Source organism: Macrotis lagotis, chromosome 6 (genome assembly GCF_037893015.1).
Source record: "Macrotis lagotis isolate mMagLag1 chromosome 6, bilby.v1.9.chrom.fasta, whole genome shotgun sequence".
In the NCBI taxonomy this organism is placed as follows: domain Eukaryota; kingdom Metazoa; phylum Chordata; class Mammalia; order Peramelemorphia; family Peramelidae; genus Macrotis; species Macrotis lagotis.
In genome coordinates, this window is record NC_133663.1 from 132528842 (window position 1) to 132548226 (window position 19385).

General features: G+C 36.3%; 1 protein-coding gene across 1 annotated transcript in view; it reads right to left on the reverse strand.

Annotated features, from left to right (window-relative positions):
• The window catches only part of OBI1 (ORC ubiquitin ligase 1), a 51921-nt gene that overhangs the window by 20258 nt on the left and 12278 nt on the right, over nt 1-19385 (reverse strand). The window contains exons 2-5 of the mRNA XM_074191864.1: nt 17972-18107; nt 15334-15425; nt 10385-10627; nt 4139-4227 (exon numbers count right to left, since the gene is read on the reverse strand). Of these exons, the coding sequence (XP_074047965.1) occupies nt 4139-4227; nt 10385-10627; nt 15334-15425; nt 17972-18107 (560 nt within the window). The remainder of the gene's footprint in view (nt 1-4138; nt 4228-10384; nt 10628-15333; nt 15426-17971; nt 18108-19385) is intronic.

Here is a 19385-nt window from a genome sequence, read left to right on the forward strand (position 1 = left end):
CTTCTGAATTGATGAGGGAGAAGTAGGGGGGAGAGGGAGAGAATTTGGAATTCAAAATTTAAAAAGAACGTTAAACAACAAATAATTTTTTAAATAATTTTTTCAAAAGAAGTAGTGATACTGATTTCCAGGATGGAATGGGCAAATAAAGAAAACATATTATGGATAAGCTACATAGGCTATAACATCAGTTTCCTATTCTGGAATCAAAAGGCTTGAGTTCATTACTTAGGATGCTTCACATAACCTTGGGCAACTCACAAAATGTCCCTGTAAAAATGAAAGAATGAGGCTAAATATGTCTTCAGAAATCCCTTCCAATTTTATGACAGTCTGTTGGTCCATGAGCCTTACTCAAATTCCAGGCTCTTCTGCTAGGTTTTCAAGACCCTCTATTTATTAACTTGCCCTCACTCTATTGATCCAACTTAGCTTTATCTCCCTGTTTTAGTACCCACCCTCCACATCATTCCATTTTTATTCATTACTCTTCATACATAAGATGCTTATTTGCTGTCTGTGTTTATGTTTCATCCATATTTCTGGACCATGATTCTCTCCTTTTCTATTTAACCAAATCCTATTCAACCTTGGAGGTTCAGATCTATTTTTTTCTTCCTCCATGAAACCTTTTCAGAATCCTTCATTCCAGATTCTTCTTTCTCTGACCTTCTATCCTACTTGACATCATGTAATTTAGCACTGTTTATTTGCCAATTGTGCATGAAAGTCAATAAGCCTTTGCCAGGAATCCACATATACTTACAAAAATCAAAATTCTAGACCACTTCTAATCCAACCAAATACATTTTCTCAGGGCTGTTATTTTATATATTCAATCAATCAACAAGCCCTGATTTGTGCTTCCTATATGCCCAACACCTGGATACAAAGACAAAAAGGAAATAATCCATGACCTCAATTGGAGGGATGCAATATAAACTGTTTTCACATCTAGAATCTAAGTTCCTTGATATCAAGAATCAAATCTTTTGTCCCCTCCCCCATCCCTACATAGTTTTGGCAAACCACAGGTATCAAAAACATGGTGCCTTAGTAAAAGGGTATCATTGTCTTCCTAGACATTTATCTCAAAAGTTAAAATGTTCCTTAACTGTTCTGAATTCCCCTTAATAAACAAAGTTCAGAGAAGAACTTGAATCTAAACCATGAACCATGGTGGAATTCATTCATTCTCTTTCTTCCTAAGCATTCTTCTTCTAGTTTAGAAGAAATAGTAAGATTACTCTTCTCATTTAGGGTGTGTCTAAGAAAATTACTTTATTGAAAGCAGATAGCTGAATAAAATATTATAATTTATTTGGATTAAAGCTTTTAGTTCTCTTCATATAACAGCTTCTGAAGTGTGTGAGAGCTGGGCTCTTTCTGTGATAAGAGTATTAGTTTTGGTTTTTTTAAAGCAAGATTCTTAAATTTTTTTGAATCAAATCTTTTTGGCAGTCTTATCAAGTCCCCTGATTTGACCCCTCCTGAGACTAATGGTTTGAAATGTATAAAATGCATAGGACCACAAAGGAAACTAAAAATAATGCAGGGGTTTTTTTTCCTATCTATTTACAGACCCCTTTGGGGATATGAATTCCAGATTAAGAACACCTGCTTTTTTTTGGGGGGGGGGTTTAGGTTTTTGCAAGGCAAATGGGATTAAGTGGGTTGCCCAAGGCCACACAGCTAAGTAATTATTAAGTGTCTGAGGCCAGATTTGAACTCAGATGCTCCTAACTCCGGGGTCACTGCTCTATCCACTGTGCTACCTAGTCACCCCCAAGAACACCTGTTTTAAAAGAATGTTTATACTCAATCTCTCAAGGCCACATTCTCCTTTTAAATTTATCAACTTCAATTCTTCTTGAAGAGGAAGAACATGTAAGATTCAACAGGTAAATATTGCAAAATCAGTAATCAAAAAACAGAACATCACACTCAGACCCATAACCAAAAGAAAAGAGTCCCAGAAGATGATGCAGGAAAACATTCATTAACCAACACATAAAAGGAACAATTTGAATATTTTGTTTGCTTTATAAAAACACTTTCTTTCCATCCCAAGGAAGAAATGGCATTTTTTTTTTTATCTTATTGTTCTTGACCATACAAAAAGAGAATTCTCCTCAGATGAACCAGACCTTGGTATTTTCAGCTGTGGTCAGCTGCTTTTCTGAATCCCAGTAGGTTTGGAGATGCAGAGTAAACAGGGCTATAAATCAAATGCAATGCATTTAATACCTCAATGCATTGCAAATTGATCCACAATACCATTGAGTTCAAGTCACGTTTCTAGTGAGACATGTCACATTAAGAGGAAGGGAGTGAGAAAAGAAATTCAAAGTCCTTCTGTTGAGTTTGGTTCCAGTGACTGCTTGGCTATTTAAGAGACATGGCCAGATATCCTTCAGATGAGAATCTTTTGACTTTTGGTAATTTATCAAGTTGGAGCCATAGGTATTTAAAAGACAATTCTCGTGGTTGGCATTAGATCTGAAATATTTGGTGGGCAACTTTTCAAGGAATAAAAGCTGCAAAATAGCTTGAGTTCCATTCAGTGTGCTGTGGGAAGTAGCTAATGGACAGCCATTACTTTGACTGAAGGGGAGCCCTGTCAATCAATGATCATCACTGAGATCCAAGTCACCACACAACAACAATAACATTTCCTAAGCTTATTTCACTCGTTTGTCAAAGTGGGGCATTATCCCAAGCGAAGGGAAGAAAAATGAAGATAGGAGTGGAAGGGAAGGAACTATTTAAAAGTAAAAGCTCTGCTCCTGTCTCTACTGATAATTGAGCTTGGCTGTGGATAATTACAGCTCCCTTCTGCCATTTCCTGATACCACACTCGGCTTTCCTGGAGGCAACACTTTCTCTTCTCAATCTGACAAGCTGGGCTATTTCTGGCGGGATAAATTTGCTTTGTCTCCCGTCTACTGCCTTGTCTTTTTTCCTAATGGGGAGAAGTGAATGCTGGTGGTTAGCAGAGCGTCAGGAGTCCTGGCCTGCTAACCTCAGAGATGGCACCTGACTTCTGGGAGCTCAGGAGCCTCTCCCTTGAAACTTCCTTCCTTAAAGAACTAAGAGACCCTCAAGTAAACAAGTAGCAAAAAGTTGCCCTCCTGTCTCTATTCTTTTCCCCTCTTCCTCTTCTTAAACCTTTCGATCCTGTTTTTTTCCCCCATCACCATTTAAAATGGAGTGTTAAGGGCCAGTTAAGGAATTCTTCTGTAACTTATAATATTTTATGTCACTTAGCTAAATGATACATTGGTCAGCATGTTATGAAGGAAGGTGCAGCTAATTCTAGGGTATGAAAATCAGTCCCAAATCTGATAAACTGTCCTCTACATCCTTTCCCAGGGAGTACTGCAAGTGCTTGCCTGTGCCCTGGTATTATACACTTAAAAAGTAAAAGAGGAAAAAAAGGTTACCCTTTTGCAGGTCAAATGAACATCCTTCATCAGAGATGAGGAAGATAAATTTCTCTAGAACAGAATTCTTTTTTGAATGATATTGCCAGTATATTCAGACACTAACATCTGAGTTTATTTTATTTAACTATACTAAAAAGTACAATAGTGACAATGGACCTCCCCTTCCCCAAAAACCTTTGACTGAGACTAGGATTTTACTAATCAAAGTATACACATATAGATATTATAAAGACAGAAATGTTCAAACTAAAAATCAAGTCAAACACACTTTCAAATATTCCATAATGGCCTCCATGGGCCATTATAAGAGTACTAGATTTGCAATGAGAAGACCTGGGTGAGACTCCTTTTAGCTCAAACACTTGAAGCAAATCATTTAATTTCTCTGTGACTCAGTATCCAAAACAGTCAATTGTACCTTCATTACCACAGTCAGCCAATCAGATGATGAATTTTCTCACAGCAATTCAAAAAGACCATCTCCTAAGACAAAACAGAGTATGAGGTGGACTAAAATGAATCAGCAATCATGGATATATAGCCATCCACAAATTCAATAGGTCCTTCAAATCATGCTTTTGCTTATTTCTGTTGTGAGGATCAAGTGAGAAAACATCCTAAAACTCTAAATGGCACCTATTATTATTACCTTCAGTAAATGCTGAAACATTTTCTGTAAATAAAATACATACTTCTGGGGTGATCTGTTATCAACTTCAGCCTTCAGCCGCAAATTCTCCCTCATCAGGCCACCATTTTCCAATTTTAGTTTCTTATTTGCCTAAAGAAAGGGAAATATAATAAAGTACAAGTGAAGACTGAGTACACCTGGAATATCTGATAAGTCACCTGTGATGTTTTTGTTTTTAAAGAGACATCAGAAAGCTACCTTCGAGAACTATGTCCTCACAAAGTCATCATTGTAAAATCACCATTGAGAATTGTTTTTGGAAATTCAACAGGACATATTTTATTCATATTCCCAAAATACAGAGCAAATCTCCTACTGAGAGAGAAGAAAAACCACGATGTGATGTTCATTAGCACAGGGTTATTAAGAGAATGTTCTAATGGCAAAGTCATTTTGTTTTCTTGTTCTTCAGTGTGACTTAATACTTTAAATCTTCATAACATTACATGTGCATGTATCAGCAAAATTAGTACTGAATGATTCTTTTTCATTCAAGCAACAAGATTATCTTTTTGTTGTTTACAGAAAACATTTTCCCTGGAAGATCTATTTTCTTTATTATTCCTTGTTGCCTGACTAGCCATATGATCCTGGGCAAGTCACTCTCCCTCATCTGTAAGAAGGAGGTGATGGTTTAAAAGGGACCCTTTTAGTTCTCATTTTAAGACCTATGACTGGTCCGATTAAGTGCAATCAATGGCTTAAGTAGGCTAAGAGGGGGAAAGCAAAGCAGAGCAGAAAGCAAGACCACTGGATTTGGAGTCAGAAAATCTGCAACCTCTAAACTGAAGAGGGATGTGACTCTACTTAAATGACTTCACACCTTTCTGTGTCTCAGTTGCCTTGCCTGTAAAATGAAGGTGCTGAACTCAGAAAGAATATTTGATCTAGAATGACTAGACCTAGATTCAAATCTATAAACTGACAGTTACTATGTGACCTTGACAAATTAAAGCCATTTTCAACTTAATTTACTCAAAATTTAAATAGAGATTGAATTACATAACCACTGAAGTTCTTTACAACTCTAAATCTAAGATGCCATGATTAATGGCATGATTTCTTGATTCAATCTTATGATAGTCTTCAAATACCAAACAAAATTTAGAATGCTTATTTCCAACAGTAAAGTACCAGTTAACTCCATCTCTAGGTGATCCCATGAAATTCAGTAAACCTGCAACTTATAAAGAAGGTACTAATCTGCATTGATAAAATCTTCAATAGTTGTTACCTACAAAATCATAATTGTGAAAGGGAGAGAGGGAGAAGAGAAGAGGGATATTTTCCTTTAAACAAATGAGTCATTTATAAGGTCCAAAGAAACTGAATTTCTGGAGTCTAACCCTGTGCTAAACTAAAAATTCAGTCTATCTAGGCTACCTTTTTTTGGGCAAGTCATTGAACCTCTCTGGGCTTCTCTGAACCTCTAGACTTCCTCTCTTTCCTCTCCTGGGGGCCAAACAGAAGACATCAATCCTTCTTATACATGAAATCTCTTCAAGTACTGAGGGTTATCATTTTTCTCCTTCACCCATAACATTTTTTGATTGTATGTTGAGTCCCTTTCCAGACTCCCTTAACCTTTACCCAGGTGAATGCTGAAGGGGTGAGAGACAAGTTCTCCCTGTACACCAAGATCTCCCTTTATTGAACCAAACACAAGTGCTTAAATATCCTTTCCAGTTCCTGATCCACTCCAACTCCCATGGCACTTAATAAAATAAGACTCTAGTGTTCAAGGACACCAGGTGATGGTATTTTACAGGACTCCCACACACAACAGTCCCTAACAATTGTACATGGTCAAAATTGGTTAAAATATTCTGCCACCAGCAAAATGTATGAAAATAAACTTTTAAGGAGAATATTCCATTGCTTGTGTTAAAAATTATAGTAGGCTCACAAAAGTTATATTGTTCTCTTCAGCACCCAATATTCCTAATTCTCCTTATCAGTCCCTACGTTCTACTAAAGTTGTATCTTCCTAGCTTCATTCCTCCTTCTCACCCCCACTCAAGAAATACAAGTCTCCCAAATGATCAAAGAAATGAACAATGATAAGAAGGGTAATCAGAGTAATGGGCAGTTCTTTTATGCTTAAAGACTGATTTTTCCTTAAGACTATCCTTGTTTCTTTGGAGCACTGGACACCTAGTTATCTGCCTGGTTATAAACCAATCAGGACCACTGAGGGTTAATTCATTAGGTGACTGATAAACACCATTACTGCCCCTCCAAAGATATAGAGAAAGCCATTTACTTCCTCATATGCACAGACAATGAATTAAGTTCTCAAGCATAGCACCACAGAGAGAAGCACTTAGCAAATGCTTTTTGATGATGCTGACAAGCTTAAATTAGAAACAAACTCGTTTAATTTCTCTGAGTCTTCCCTTCCTCTCTCCCCCGCCCCCCACACACCACAGCAGATCTATGCTGTAACTGGGACTTTCAGAAAGGGCTGTTCCTCTCCCTCTCCAACCTGAACTTGCCTCAGCCAGAAGACATCTCAGATTAAGGGTATCTATTCCTTTACTCTGAATCCTCACATATGCATGTATGTTTTTTGCAATTCATTATCTATTTTCTCCATCTGAACTTATTTGACTGTAAATGCCTTGATAAAAAGACAGACTGCATTTTTTAGTTTTCTATTTCCTCCTATCTACTTTCTCCCTTTCCCTCCAAGGTCTTAGAAACTTGCAGACTGCCTAGGCTCTGGATATTTATTAGGATGGGAATAGGGAAAGAGCTTGTGATTTCATTGATGCAGGGAAGTCTCACAACTAGTCAGCACCTTCTCAGGAATTCAAACAGAAATGAGGGCCACTAAACTCTACACAGGGATTTCAGCAGCCACATATTGATTGAGAAAATGACATGGTGTAAATAAATTTTTATCAATACATCAACATATTAAAATCATATAGGAACTCTATTTTAATCTATTCAGATTACACTTGGGAGTTTGATACCTACAGCATGAAAAGATAAGTGACTTAAACCCAGTTACCCTGCCAGTATGTATCAGAAAAGAGAATTGACACCAGGCCTGAGGCTGGCCAGATCTCCACTGACTGGGCTACACGGTCTGTCTCTCAGGTTCTCTTTAACACCCTACAACAATTTTGAGGCCTTTCTCATGTTCAAAATGGCTTTAGGTCCATAAATGCCTGAATATTAAGCAAATACAAGAGGACCAAGTATGCTATGTATGTCTTTTTTTAATTAAAAAGTAAAATAATAGATGTTTCTTGAATATAACTCATATACAAAAACATTTAGTACAGTAAATATAATAGAGTAGGAAAAGTAAAAGCATCTAGATATCTCATTCCTAATAGAGAATGGAAAGTGATCTAGTCTAGGGATTATAAAATTACAACTGCTATTTCTTCATCTTTTTTTTGGTTCTCTTCTCACAAAAGAATTCCAAAGATGTCAGCTGTGCAGTCCATATAGAATTTAAAGGCATATGCTTAACCCCCACCACCTTTCCCCTTGCTCCGAACTGATGCACACTGAGCAGGATGATGTCTCCAGACCCTTTTCTCTAGAAGTTATAAATTCCCTTCCTTTCATCTTGGGCACCAAAGCCCCAATAAAGCATATATTCTGCATTGGATAGATGGTGATAACTTGGTTACAACAGCTCAAGGCCAAGCAGGCTAATGGGTCTAGGCTCTTTTCTGCTCTCTAAGCTAAGCCCAAGGTCTCATCTTTAAAATTTCATCTGGAGCTCTTCAGTGATTTTAGGGCAAGAAAGCTGATTCAGAAAGTCAATGAGGCAAAAGCTAAAAGCTGACATGGCCAATCTGTGCCAACACAACCATTTCAATTCATCAGAATGGAATAAGTCTCTGTGAAGAGGCAGAAGGATGGAGGTCAGTTTTGGAGTTCAGTCTCATTTCCTACTATACATCTATTGGGACAGACTTTGGAATGGCCACAATGTTCAGCTCTCCTAGAGCAAGTTAAATCTATCACAGAATATTGACTTCCCTCCTGACAAGGTGGACTTCACTATTAAGCTTCAGCTTCCTTCTTAGAAGATTCTCCACCTTCCTGCTCAGCCATCATCCATGCCTCACCCAGCACTGTTGCTAATTCTGTTCAGTGACCCCAAGCTTCCACAAAGAGACCATCACATCCCCATCCCTCACCCCACAGCTTTCCATTTCCCTTTTTATGTGTTATCTTTACCTATTATAATCTAAGCTCCCTCAAGGCAGGGACTGGCTTTCTTTTTATTTATATTTGCATTCCCAGTGGGTAGAACATAGTAGATATTTAATGAATAGGCCTGTTGACTTGACTGACAACTATCCTAAGGTAAAAAAGGTGAGGATATGACCCAAGCAGTATCAGAAATATAACAAGGAGAAAGAGTTATCCTATGGAAAAGTGATTAGATTTGTTCTGCTTAGCACCAGGAGGCAGACCAAGAAGAAATGGGTAAAAGTTGGCGAGAAGTTAAATTTGATTTTTGGAATTTTAAGACTAGATCTGTTATTTAGTTAGAACAAGGAATTACCCATAGAGAAAGTTACTCTACCAACACATATCTATGTCTGCTCTGTGACCAGATATGAGGAGAGTTTCAGGATGCTGAGAGGTTAGGTGATTTGTCCAGACTCCATGTCTATACCACATGTGACAGTGGCAGGAATCAAACCCAGGATTTACTGACTCCAAGGAAGCTTTCTACTCACTACCTTATATAATCTTGTGCCCAAAACAAAACAGAAATCTCATGAATGAAAACTAATCAAAATAGGAGACCATGTCTCCCCCTTAAGAAGGTAGGTCTACAAAGGGAAAGGTGGAAAGTCACTTCCTGGAAACACAGTAGAAGAAATGTCTTGTTCATACAGATCTTGGACTAGATGAGTTCTGGAGTCCTGTCTAGGTCCAATAGACTCTAATGCTACACTTTAGACAACTGTTCACATGGAATAGCCCTGAAACTGAACTGAGAACCGAATTCAAGTTTTCAGAGTTCCTGGTCTACAAAATTCAATAATTCTGTGACCTCAGGCAAGCTGCTTGGATTCCAGTTCCAGTTTCTTCAACCGTACAGTGGGGATGCCACATTAAATTACTACTTGACAGGAGTTATGGTGATTTTCAGATGAAAAAACTGATATATGACATTTTACTATTTTATAAAGGGATATAGATTTATATATAAAATTATATATATATGATTAAAGTTATCTAGATATATAATATATATGTATACACACACACACACACACACACACACACACACACACAGAGCTTAGTAAAGCTGTGTAAAGCTTAGTAAAGTGAAGTCAGATGAGTCTGAGGATGTTTCAAATCCTACCTCTTACACTTAGTACCTGTGTGATCTTGGTAGATAATCAGCTTCCCTGGGCCTTCATTTCCTAATCTGTAAAATGAAGGGAATGAAGTAGATGGCTTCTGAGGTCCCTTATACTTTTAGATCTGTGAGCCTATGTATGTAGATTTTTTAAGTCACAGTGGTGAAACAAAACCCAGATACCACCCTTTTATCTGATGCCACTTTCCCAAATGAAGACCCAAGTTCTAGTACAAGCTATAAATTTCTCCACTAATAACTATGAATAGAAATGTGATTTTCATAAACTCAGATTCAGAGCTAGAAGGGACCCAAGAGATCCTCTAGTTTAACCCTCTCATTTTACATATGAAAAAAACTGAGCTCCTTTGATCTTAACACCAGGACAAGATCACAATGGTAATAAATATCAGAGACTAGATTTGACCACAAACCCCAAGGGAGGGGGGCGGTATATTATTTTGTCCGTTAATCAGATAGATGTAGCAAGGAATAGGGAATTTAAAAAAGTTAGTTTTGGAGAGAGAACTCTCCTAGTTTCCTCTTGATCCCTACCAGTTGTATGATCTAAGACAAGTTATTTAATTTCTTAACATCTCAAGGAATAAGACTTTAATTTGCAAAGCCAGTGATTTGTATTCATTTAAGAATTCTTCTCACTAGAAAGTTACCAAATCAATAAAGTAACAGAAACAGGTCACAAAGAAGGAAAAAGAAAAGAAAAGAAAAAGAGTAGCATAATTGTTTTGGGGGGGGGGTCTTTCAAGTGCTTTTTGGGAAACTTTTCTCCCTCACAAATAGTTTGATAGTTCTATATGATGTGAGTTCAGATCTTCCATGACCATCTCTGAACTACCCCCATCCTGGGATACTGAGAGCCCCCTTCTCTCTTGGGCTTACCTCCTTGAGCTTCTCCATATCATCTTTCACTTTTTCATAGATGTCATGAGCTGCCCGAAGCTTTTTCTTCCATTCTGCCACAGTTTCAGGCGGAGGCTTATTTCTTTCATCTGAAGCTGGTCTCCTCTCCTCATTCTGGTTGCCCAGGGTCAAAGGTTCCAGAACAGATTTCAGCTGTGACTCCAGGCTGAGGTTCTTCCCTCGAAGTTCTTCCACTTCCTTCTGCAGGCATTCTATTTCATCCTAAAAAAAAAAAAAAAAAAGACAGAAAGAGAGACCATTCATCAAACCAAAACATTCCCTAAACTCAGATGTACATGGTAATCCTGAAATGCCAGGAGAACATGAAAAGATTCAAACAAAGACTCTGGGGGTAGAGAAAGAATCTTAACATTTTAGAATCTTTTCCCTAACTAGTAGCCACAGATTCAATTGAACTTCTCAAAATCTGAATTGGCAAATTATTATCTGAACTGATGTTTGATACAACCCACTTCGAATTTGTGAATTCAAATAAAGATTTCTCCTCAAGAAGCTTCATCATTGCCTCTAGGATCAAATGCAAATGCCTTACATGGCAGGATAAAGACAAGTTCTCTTTCAAACTCCTCTAAATACCTATAAATAATGACCACAAAGAAATTCTTGAGTAGCAGAACCCATAAAAACACTGAATGAAACAATTTTCCAGCCTAAAACAACTTAGAAGGTCAGCAAGAAAGGTCTGTGACACCTGGTTAAGAATGGAGCACAAGCCCCAGCAAACCAGCAGCTGCTTCATTAGTTTCCGGGTGTCCAAGAACTGAGAACAGCTACACAAAACCCCCAGAAGCTTGAGGCCATGCACCTTCTATAATGGAAGCAGAGCCTTTAACAAAGAGTCATAGATTGCTAAATGCACAAACAGAAAAAAAAATCTGAGCATAGAAAGATACTATGATGACAAGGAAAATCAAAACACACACTCAGAAAAAAGTCAAAGCTCCTACATCAAGGCCTCCAAGAAAAATATGAATTGGTCTTAAGTTATAGAACTCCAAAAACTTTTTGAAAAACAATTGAGAGGTAAAGGAAAAATTGGAAAGAAAAATGAGAGTGATATAGGAAAATCATGGAAAATAATTCAACAGCTTTAGTAAAGGAGACACAAAAAAATACTAAAGAAAACGACACCTCAAAAATAAATGACTAGGCCAACTGGTAAAAGAGCTGCAAAAAGTCAATGAGAAATATCTTCAAAAGTAGAATGGCCCAAATGAAAAATGAAGCACAAAAATTCACTTATAAAAATTCCTTTAAAAATAGAAAAAAAAAGCTACAAAACCTCACAGAAGAAAAAAATAATTCCTTAAAAAAGTAGAATTGAGCAATAATGACTTTATGAGAAATCAAGAAACAACACATACCAAAAGAATGAAAAAATAGAAGACAATGTGAAATATCTCATTGGAAAATAGATCCAGAAGAGATAATTTTAAAATTATTGGACTACCTGAAAGCCATGATGAAAAAAGAGCCTAGTGACTCTAGGGCTGGTGCTCTATCTGCTATACCACCTGGCTTCTCCAAAACTGAGTATACTCTTTCAGGGAAAAAGATGAACATCAAATGAAATAGGGGGCTTTCTACCTTTCTTGATAAAAAGTCCAGATCTGAACAGAAAATCTGATCTTTAAATACAAGACTCAAGAAAAGCATAAAAAAGTAAACAGGAAAGGGAAATCATAAGGAACTTAATGAATCTTAACTGTTATATTTATATTTCTACAAGGTTAAGATTAAATTGGTAACTCACATACTTTCTTGTTATCAGGGCAGTTAGGAATATATATGTGTATATGTGTGTCACACACACATATAGATAAAAGGCACAGGTGTAAGTTGAATATTAAGAAATGATATCCAATAGAATTAAGGGGTGAGAGAAAGGGAAAGGGGGTAAATTATCTCACATATAAGAGTCAAAAAAACCCCTTTTTTATAGTGGAATAGAAGAGGGGAGAGACGGAGGAGAAGTGAGTGAACCTTGCTCTCATGAGAGCTGGCTCAAAGAGGGAAACACACACACACACACACACACACACACACACACACACACACTCTCTCAAATCAATTGGGTATAGAAATCTAAATCTATCTTACCCTATGGGAAAGTAGGAGGGAAGGGGATAAGAGAAAGATGGAGGCAGGGAGGTGATGGAAGGGCAGATTGGAGGAGGAATTAATCAGAAGCAAAATGCTTTTGAGGAGGGACAGGGTGAAAGGAGAGAGAGAGAGAGAGAGAGAGAGAGAGAGAGAGAGAGAGAGAGAGAGAGAGAGAGAGAGAGAGAGAGAGAGAGAGAGAGAGAGACTGAGACTAGAATAAATGGGTAACAGGAATAGGATAGAGGGAAATAGAGCTAGCATTAGGAACTGTGAAAAATTTTGAAGCCTGTTCTCTGATAAAGGCCTCATTTATCAAACATATAGAAAAATTGAGTCAAATTTATAAAAATAAGAGCCATTTCCCAACTGATAAATGATCAAGAGATATGAACAGTTTTCAGATGAGGTTATCAATACTTTCTACTCTAATAATATCAGCTGTTCTAACTCTACTGACTGGAGCAATACAAATTAAAACACTGATGAGTTACTACTTACTAGATTGACTAACAGGACAGAACAGGAAAATACAAATGATGGAGGGGATATAAGGAGTTGAGACATTATGCATTGTTGATAGTATTGTGAATTGATGCAACCACCCCATTTTTGGAACTACACTTAAGAGCTATAAAATCATACATATCTTTTGATCTAGCAATATAGAATGTCTGTGTCCCAAAAGAGATGAAAAACAAAGGTCCTTTATGTACAAAGATATTTATTGCAGCTTCTTTCTTGTGGCAAGGAACTGGAAATTGAGGGGATGCCCATCAGTTGGGGAATGGCTGAACAAATTGTGCTATGTGATTATGATGGGTACTTCTATAAGAAATGAAGAGCAGGATGATCTCAGAAAAACCTGTAAAGATTTACATGAGCTGGTATAAAGTGAAATGTACTGTTGACAGAGTAATAGCAACATAGTAGAATGATTGGCTGTGAATGTCTTCGTGTTTTTCAGCAATAAAATAACCCAAGACAACTCTGAAAGACTTATGATGAATAACATTATCCATCCTCAGAGAAAGAACTGATGGTATCAGAATATAGATAGAAGCATACTTTTTTTTAACTTTAATTTTATTGAAATATTTTCTTTTTTGGGGGAGGAGGTCTTTTGTTTTCTTTTACAAAATGACCATTATGGAAATGTTTTGCATGAATACCCATATCTAAATTCATAATCTATATCAAATTGCTTAATTTCTTAATGGAGAGAGGGGTGGAAAAGGATGGAGGGAGAAAATTTGAGACTCAAAGATTTTACAACAAATATTAAAAATTGTATTTACATGTAACTGGGGAAAAATAAAATACTAAATAAATGAATTTAAAAAAATACAAATGTCTCCCTTTGGTACTTAAGAGTCCTTCATAACCTGGAACAAACTAGTCTTTCCTTTGCATTATTCTCACATACTTATATTCCAGTGAAACTGTCCTTGTCATCTACTAGACATAAGGTTGAGACTCCTGCTTCTGCACACATGCCTCATGCCTCCTCAGTCTCTCTGACATCTCAACCCCCATTCAAATTTCAGTTCAGACTTTTCCCAAATAAGAACTTTTCTGATCATTCCCCTCCACAAAGCCAAAATTATTTGTACACAGTATATATTTATTTATTTTTATGTATGGAATAGAAGGAAATAAACTTCTTCAGAGAAGGGGCTGTTTTCACTTGTCTTTGAATCTTGCCCAGCACTTAGCGCAATGCTGTCCCACAGTAGATGCATATTTGAATTGAATAATGTTTGAAAAAAATAGAAAGTCAGATCTCTCACATGGAAACGACTTCTAACACAAAAGAATAGTCTTAGAGAAGATGGCACTCTGGAGGGTGGGAGATGGGAGAGGAGAGGAAGTTCACTACTAAGAATTAGACATTTACAGTCAAGTCTAGTGCTTTTGAAATTTTTGCCTCTAAAGCCTGTTTCCCCCCAGAAATAAGAGGAAAAGATCTTCTACCACAGCCTCTGAATTTACACTTCTGAAATAACATTTTTTAACAATTAACTTTTCTGGTACAGTCCTGAGATCATTTTAAATGAACAGCTCAGACTTTCCAGGCATTCAGTGACTGCCCTCTGAATTTGGGTAAATGATCAAAGACAATCCCAAAGGACTAAAGATGAAGCATTCTATTCAGAGAAAGGACTGATATTGTTTGAATAGTCTGAAGCATGCTATTTTCTTAATTTTTTTTCTTTTGAGTTTTCTTTTACAAAATAACTAATATGGAAATGTTTTATATAATTGTACATGTCTAACATATCTAACATATATATATCTATATATATATCTGATTGTGTACCCTTCTCAGAGAGGGAAGAAGGGAGAGAGGGAGGGAAGGGTAGAATTTGGAATTTAAACTCTTAAAAAATGTTTTAAAATTGTTTTAACATGTAATTGGGAAAAAAATATTACATTTTTTTTTTAAAAAGAAGTCTCTAGAAACTTACTCTGGCAAGTGCTTTGCTCTATGTAACAATTAAGTACTATACTACTAAAATAATAAACAAAACAGCTTCTTTTGCTATTATACTCAGGGTACTTCCACCTTCCACAATAGATAGTTAACATGGGGAAGGGGGAGATGACTAATGTAGATGAATGATGAAAAACTCTTTTCTAAAAAGGAAAATTACTACAACCTGTCAGGAAGATGTTGATGCTTTTTGAAAAATGTACAATTTCATTGTTTTTCTCTAGCCTACCCACTTTTCTCTTGGTGTTCCTAAGAGCCTAGGCACAGAGTAGACATTTAAAAGAAAGCCTCATGTTGGATTGGATTGAATTACCTCATATTCTCGATGGAGCAATTCAAGTCTAGTTTTCCGGAGGTGCTTTCTGACAGTGTGGCTAAGCATAGGTTCACTTTCACTTGTTCCTCCTAAAAAAAAAACAACAATATATATATATATATACATACATATAAATATATATACATATATTAATTTTGGAATCTAGGCAGAATTCCAGTAATACCTGGCTCTCTTCTTTCTCAATAACCTGTAATAATAATAATGGTAATGATTGGATTCTATAAAACATTTTGAAGTTTATAAACATTTATCTCACTTAAGTATCACAATATTCTCTGAGGGGCAGTGAAATTAGAACTGAGTTTTGAATCTGAGGATCTGAGTTCAAATCTCAAATCTGTTACATACCGCCTTCCTGATTGAATATTTAGTATCTCTGAGCTTTAGTTCCTCATCTGTACAATGAAGGAACTGACTTAGATAGTTCCTAAAAATCCTTTCAGCTCTAAACCCAAGATCCTATAACTAGTTTAAAGGTATTATTTGTCCTCAACTTGCAGATGAGGATTGAGGCTCCGACATGTTGCTAGCAGTAACTAGTGTCAGATTTGAGAATTGAACCCAATCAGGCCTTATTAACTCCAAATCCAACGCTCTATCCATTAAGACACATTGGCTCTCCCTTTTGCCCATGCTATTGGCATAAATCTGCGCTTCCCCCACCCCAACCTGTGAAGAATAAAATTTAGAGCAAATGATGAATGGCTTCATCACTCTTAAAAGGCAAGATACTAAAAGAAGCATCTTAAGAACATGGGTAATTGTCTCAAGGATAAGGAATGGGTTTTTATTACACATCATATTCACTACAACACACTTGAGCACTTATCAGATGTTAAATAAGAGTAAAACCAATTAGCTACTCAAACTTACTTGGCTATTGGTAATACAATTGAAAAGATTAATGTCTGCTTTCATGCAGAATGCTAACAAACCAATTAGAATGGATTAAGAGTCACCACATTAATTGTAAACTCAGAGTGACTTGTTACAAATATACCCAAAATAAATACTCTCTAAAAGATATCAGCTTACCCTTGATTCAGTTCTAGTCTGTCTTCCAGTTTTCTATATCATGGTAGAGAAAATGAAGGGTTTTTTTTTTTATTTAAGAAAGTTTTATTTCATAGCAATTGATGCCTCTGATTCCTTTATAACCAAAGACCTATTAGCAGTAATTAAACATTCCCCTGAGATAATAATCCATTCATAAGAAGTAAAATAAAATACCCTGAATTATACAAAAATCTAGAATGACTAGACTGGAATTATTTTACCTTTCAAAGGTCACTTTAAGAGAAGTTCAATCACAGCTTGTTCATTATAGGCAATAAATCAAAGTAACAAAAACAAACAGAAAATCAAAAAGACCAATAAAGATTTCTGTTTCTCTTTTGGTTTAAATGCAATGTATTTTTTTTTAATGACAGATGACTCTCCTAAGTTATCATTTTGACTGTTACTTCTCCACTCAAAAATTAAATGATTCCTGACTACCTAAAATAACGTCAAGGTTCCTTAGTTCACCATATAAATAATACTTACCTCCAGAGTTTTAACTGATACTTCCTCCAAAAGGAGTTATTTACTATTCCCTTAATAGTTTAGTGTTTGTCCATACTATTCTTTCTGAAATAACCTATGCTATACTTTCTTCCATTAAAAGAGCAAAGCAGCAGATGGAGCACTGGACTTGGAGTCAGGAAGATCAGTTCAAATTCAGACTCTGACACTTACTAGTTGTATGACCCTATGAAACCCACTTAACTCAGCCTGCCTTGGTTTGCTCATCTGTAAAGATGAGGGTAATACCTCTCAGGGTTGTAATCAATATTTGTAAAGCACTTTGCAAACTTTAAACCATCATTTAAAGCCTAATTTTTATTATTAAATTCTTAATTAACTTTACTTAAAAAGCTCCAAATGCTACTCCCTCTAAGAATACTTTGGTACCTACTATTAAAGTGGTACAGCTTTTTTTTTTTGGTTTTCCTCATCACATACAACTAGTTTTTCACTTTTCCCCATAAAAGAATATCAATTCCTTCAGGGATTTGTTTTATTAACATTTTGGATCAAATAAGTACATATCTTTGCAAAGATAACATATCTTTTGTGCTTTGCAAACCTTAAATTTTTAATTATTATTATCATATGCAAAAGGCAATGTTGCATAGGGAATTGAAAGCTGAACCCAAGTAAATTTCAACCCAGCCCCCTTCTCTAACATTTACTGACTGCATGACCCTGGGCAAGTTATTTAACTTCTCAGTTCTCTAGGCAATTCTGTAACACTAAAAAGTTCAGAGAAGATGCTGATCTGTATTGGTAGAGGGAATTTCTTCACCTGGCAGTTCACACATTCAGTTCCTATTATCACCACAGTGTCTAGCATATGTGAGGAATATTCAGTAAATGCTTGCTGATTATTTGATATTCAACAATGATGAACAAATGATCCATATTTGCTTATGGCAGAATCCAGAAAACATTGCTGCAATTTACTCACTTTAAGCTCTAGTCAACATACATATGACTAAAATTTAATCATATATGTGCACAAATACAGATATGCATATATGTGTGTGTGTACATAATTATTTAGTACCCTTACCAATAATCTCCTTGCAGGGATTTTCAGGGGTGATGGGGACACGGCAAGCTGGGCATTGGCTATTGTTCTTCAGCCATACATCGATACAAATAGAACAGAACACATGATTGTTGATGCAAATGACAGGATGGCGGACCTTTAAAAAAAGTTACATTAATTTCTAAGTTAAGTGCAATCACAATTCAAACTCCATTCATTTCTTCAATTCCCTATTTGGTTTTGAACTATTCAAATGATTTTTTTGTCCAAGCACAGGCACTATGCTACCCAACTATGGACCAGACTTGTTCCTTACAGAAAAGAAACCACCTGATACATACCCTGCAATCTCTGCCATGTAAAAAAGAATAGCTTTGTTCTGTAACTAACGTTGAAAGCAATAAGATTTGTAGTTCTTTGTTCACTGATACATAAAATTTATCTGAAATCATTTCCTCTTTAATAAAATTTACTTCTAATTCTGATTTGCAATCAAATGTTATAAAATTAATGAGTATTAAACAATGAAACAATATAAATTGAAAATAAAATTTCCTAAAAGTTAATACAGAGGTAGCCAGGTGCAGTGGATAAAGCACTGGCCCTGGTAGAGTCAGGAGGACCTGAGTTCAAATCTGCTCTCAGACATTTGATAATTACATAGCTGTATGAGCTTGGGCAAGTCATTTAACCTCATTGCCTTGCAAACAAAAAAACAAGTTATGAGCAAGATGATACCATGACTCCAAATCATTGAATGATTAATGATTAAACTCTCAAACTAGATTGCCACATAACAAATTAAATGGATACAAACTTTTCCTTTAGTGAAATATACAGGAAAGAGTTTAGGATTGATTGTCAATGGATTTCAAATCATATTTCTCCCCTCTCTATATATATTATTTAACTTGGTGATTTCATCAGCTCCCATGATTCTATTATCATCTCTGAGCCAAGAAGTCTCAATTTTGCTTGTCCAGTCCTAATCTCTCTCCTAACCTTCCAGACTTACATCTTCAAATTAATCATTAGACTTTCTAAACTAGATGTTCTACAGACATTTTCAACTCAAATTGTCCAAAAGAGAATTCATTATCTTTCCTCCCGTGGCCTTATCTTCTGAACTTCCACCAGAATCCTCTCAGTTACCCAGGCCCACAACCTCACATTCTTCATCAACTCCCCTTTTCTCCTCCCTTTAGTGTAAGCCCCCATCACTTCAAACTCAAACTACTGAAATAATCGGTTGGGCTTTCTACCTCAAGTCTCTTTCAGCTCCAGTTTATCCTCCACTTGGTTGTCAAATCTATATTCCTAAGTAAATCTTTGACCATGTCATCATCCTATTCCATAAACTTCATCAGCCCCCCTCCCACCCCTCCCCCCAATCAAACACAGAACCTTCTATTTGGCATTAAGAGGCTTTCATAAC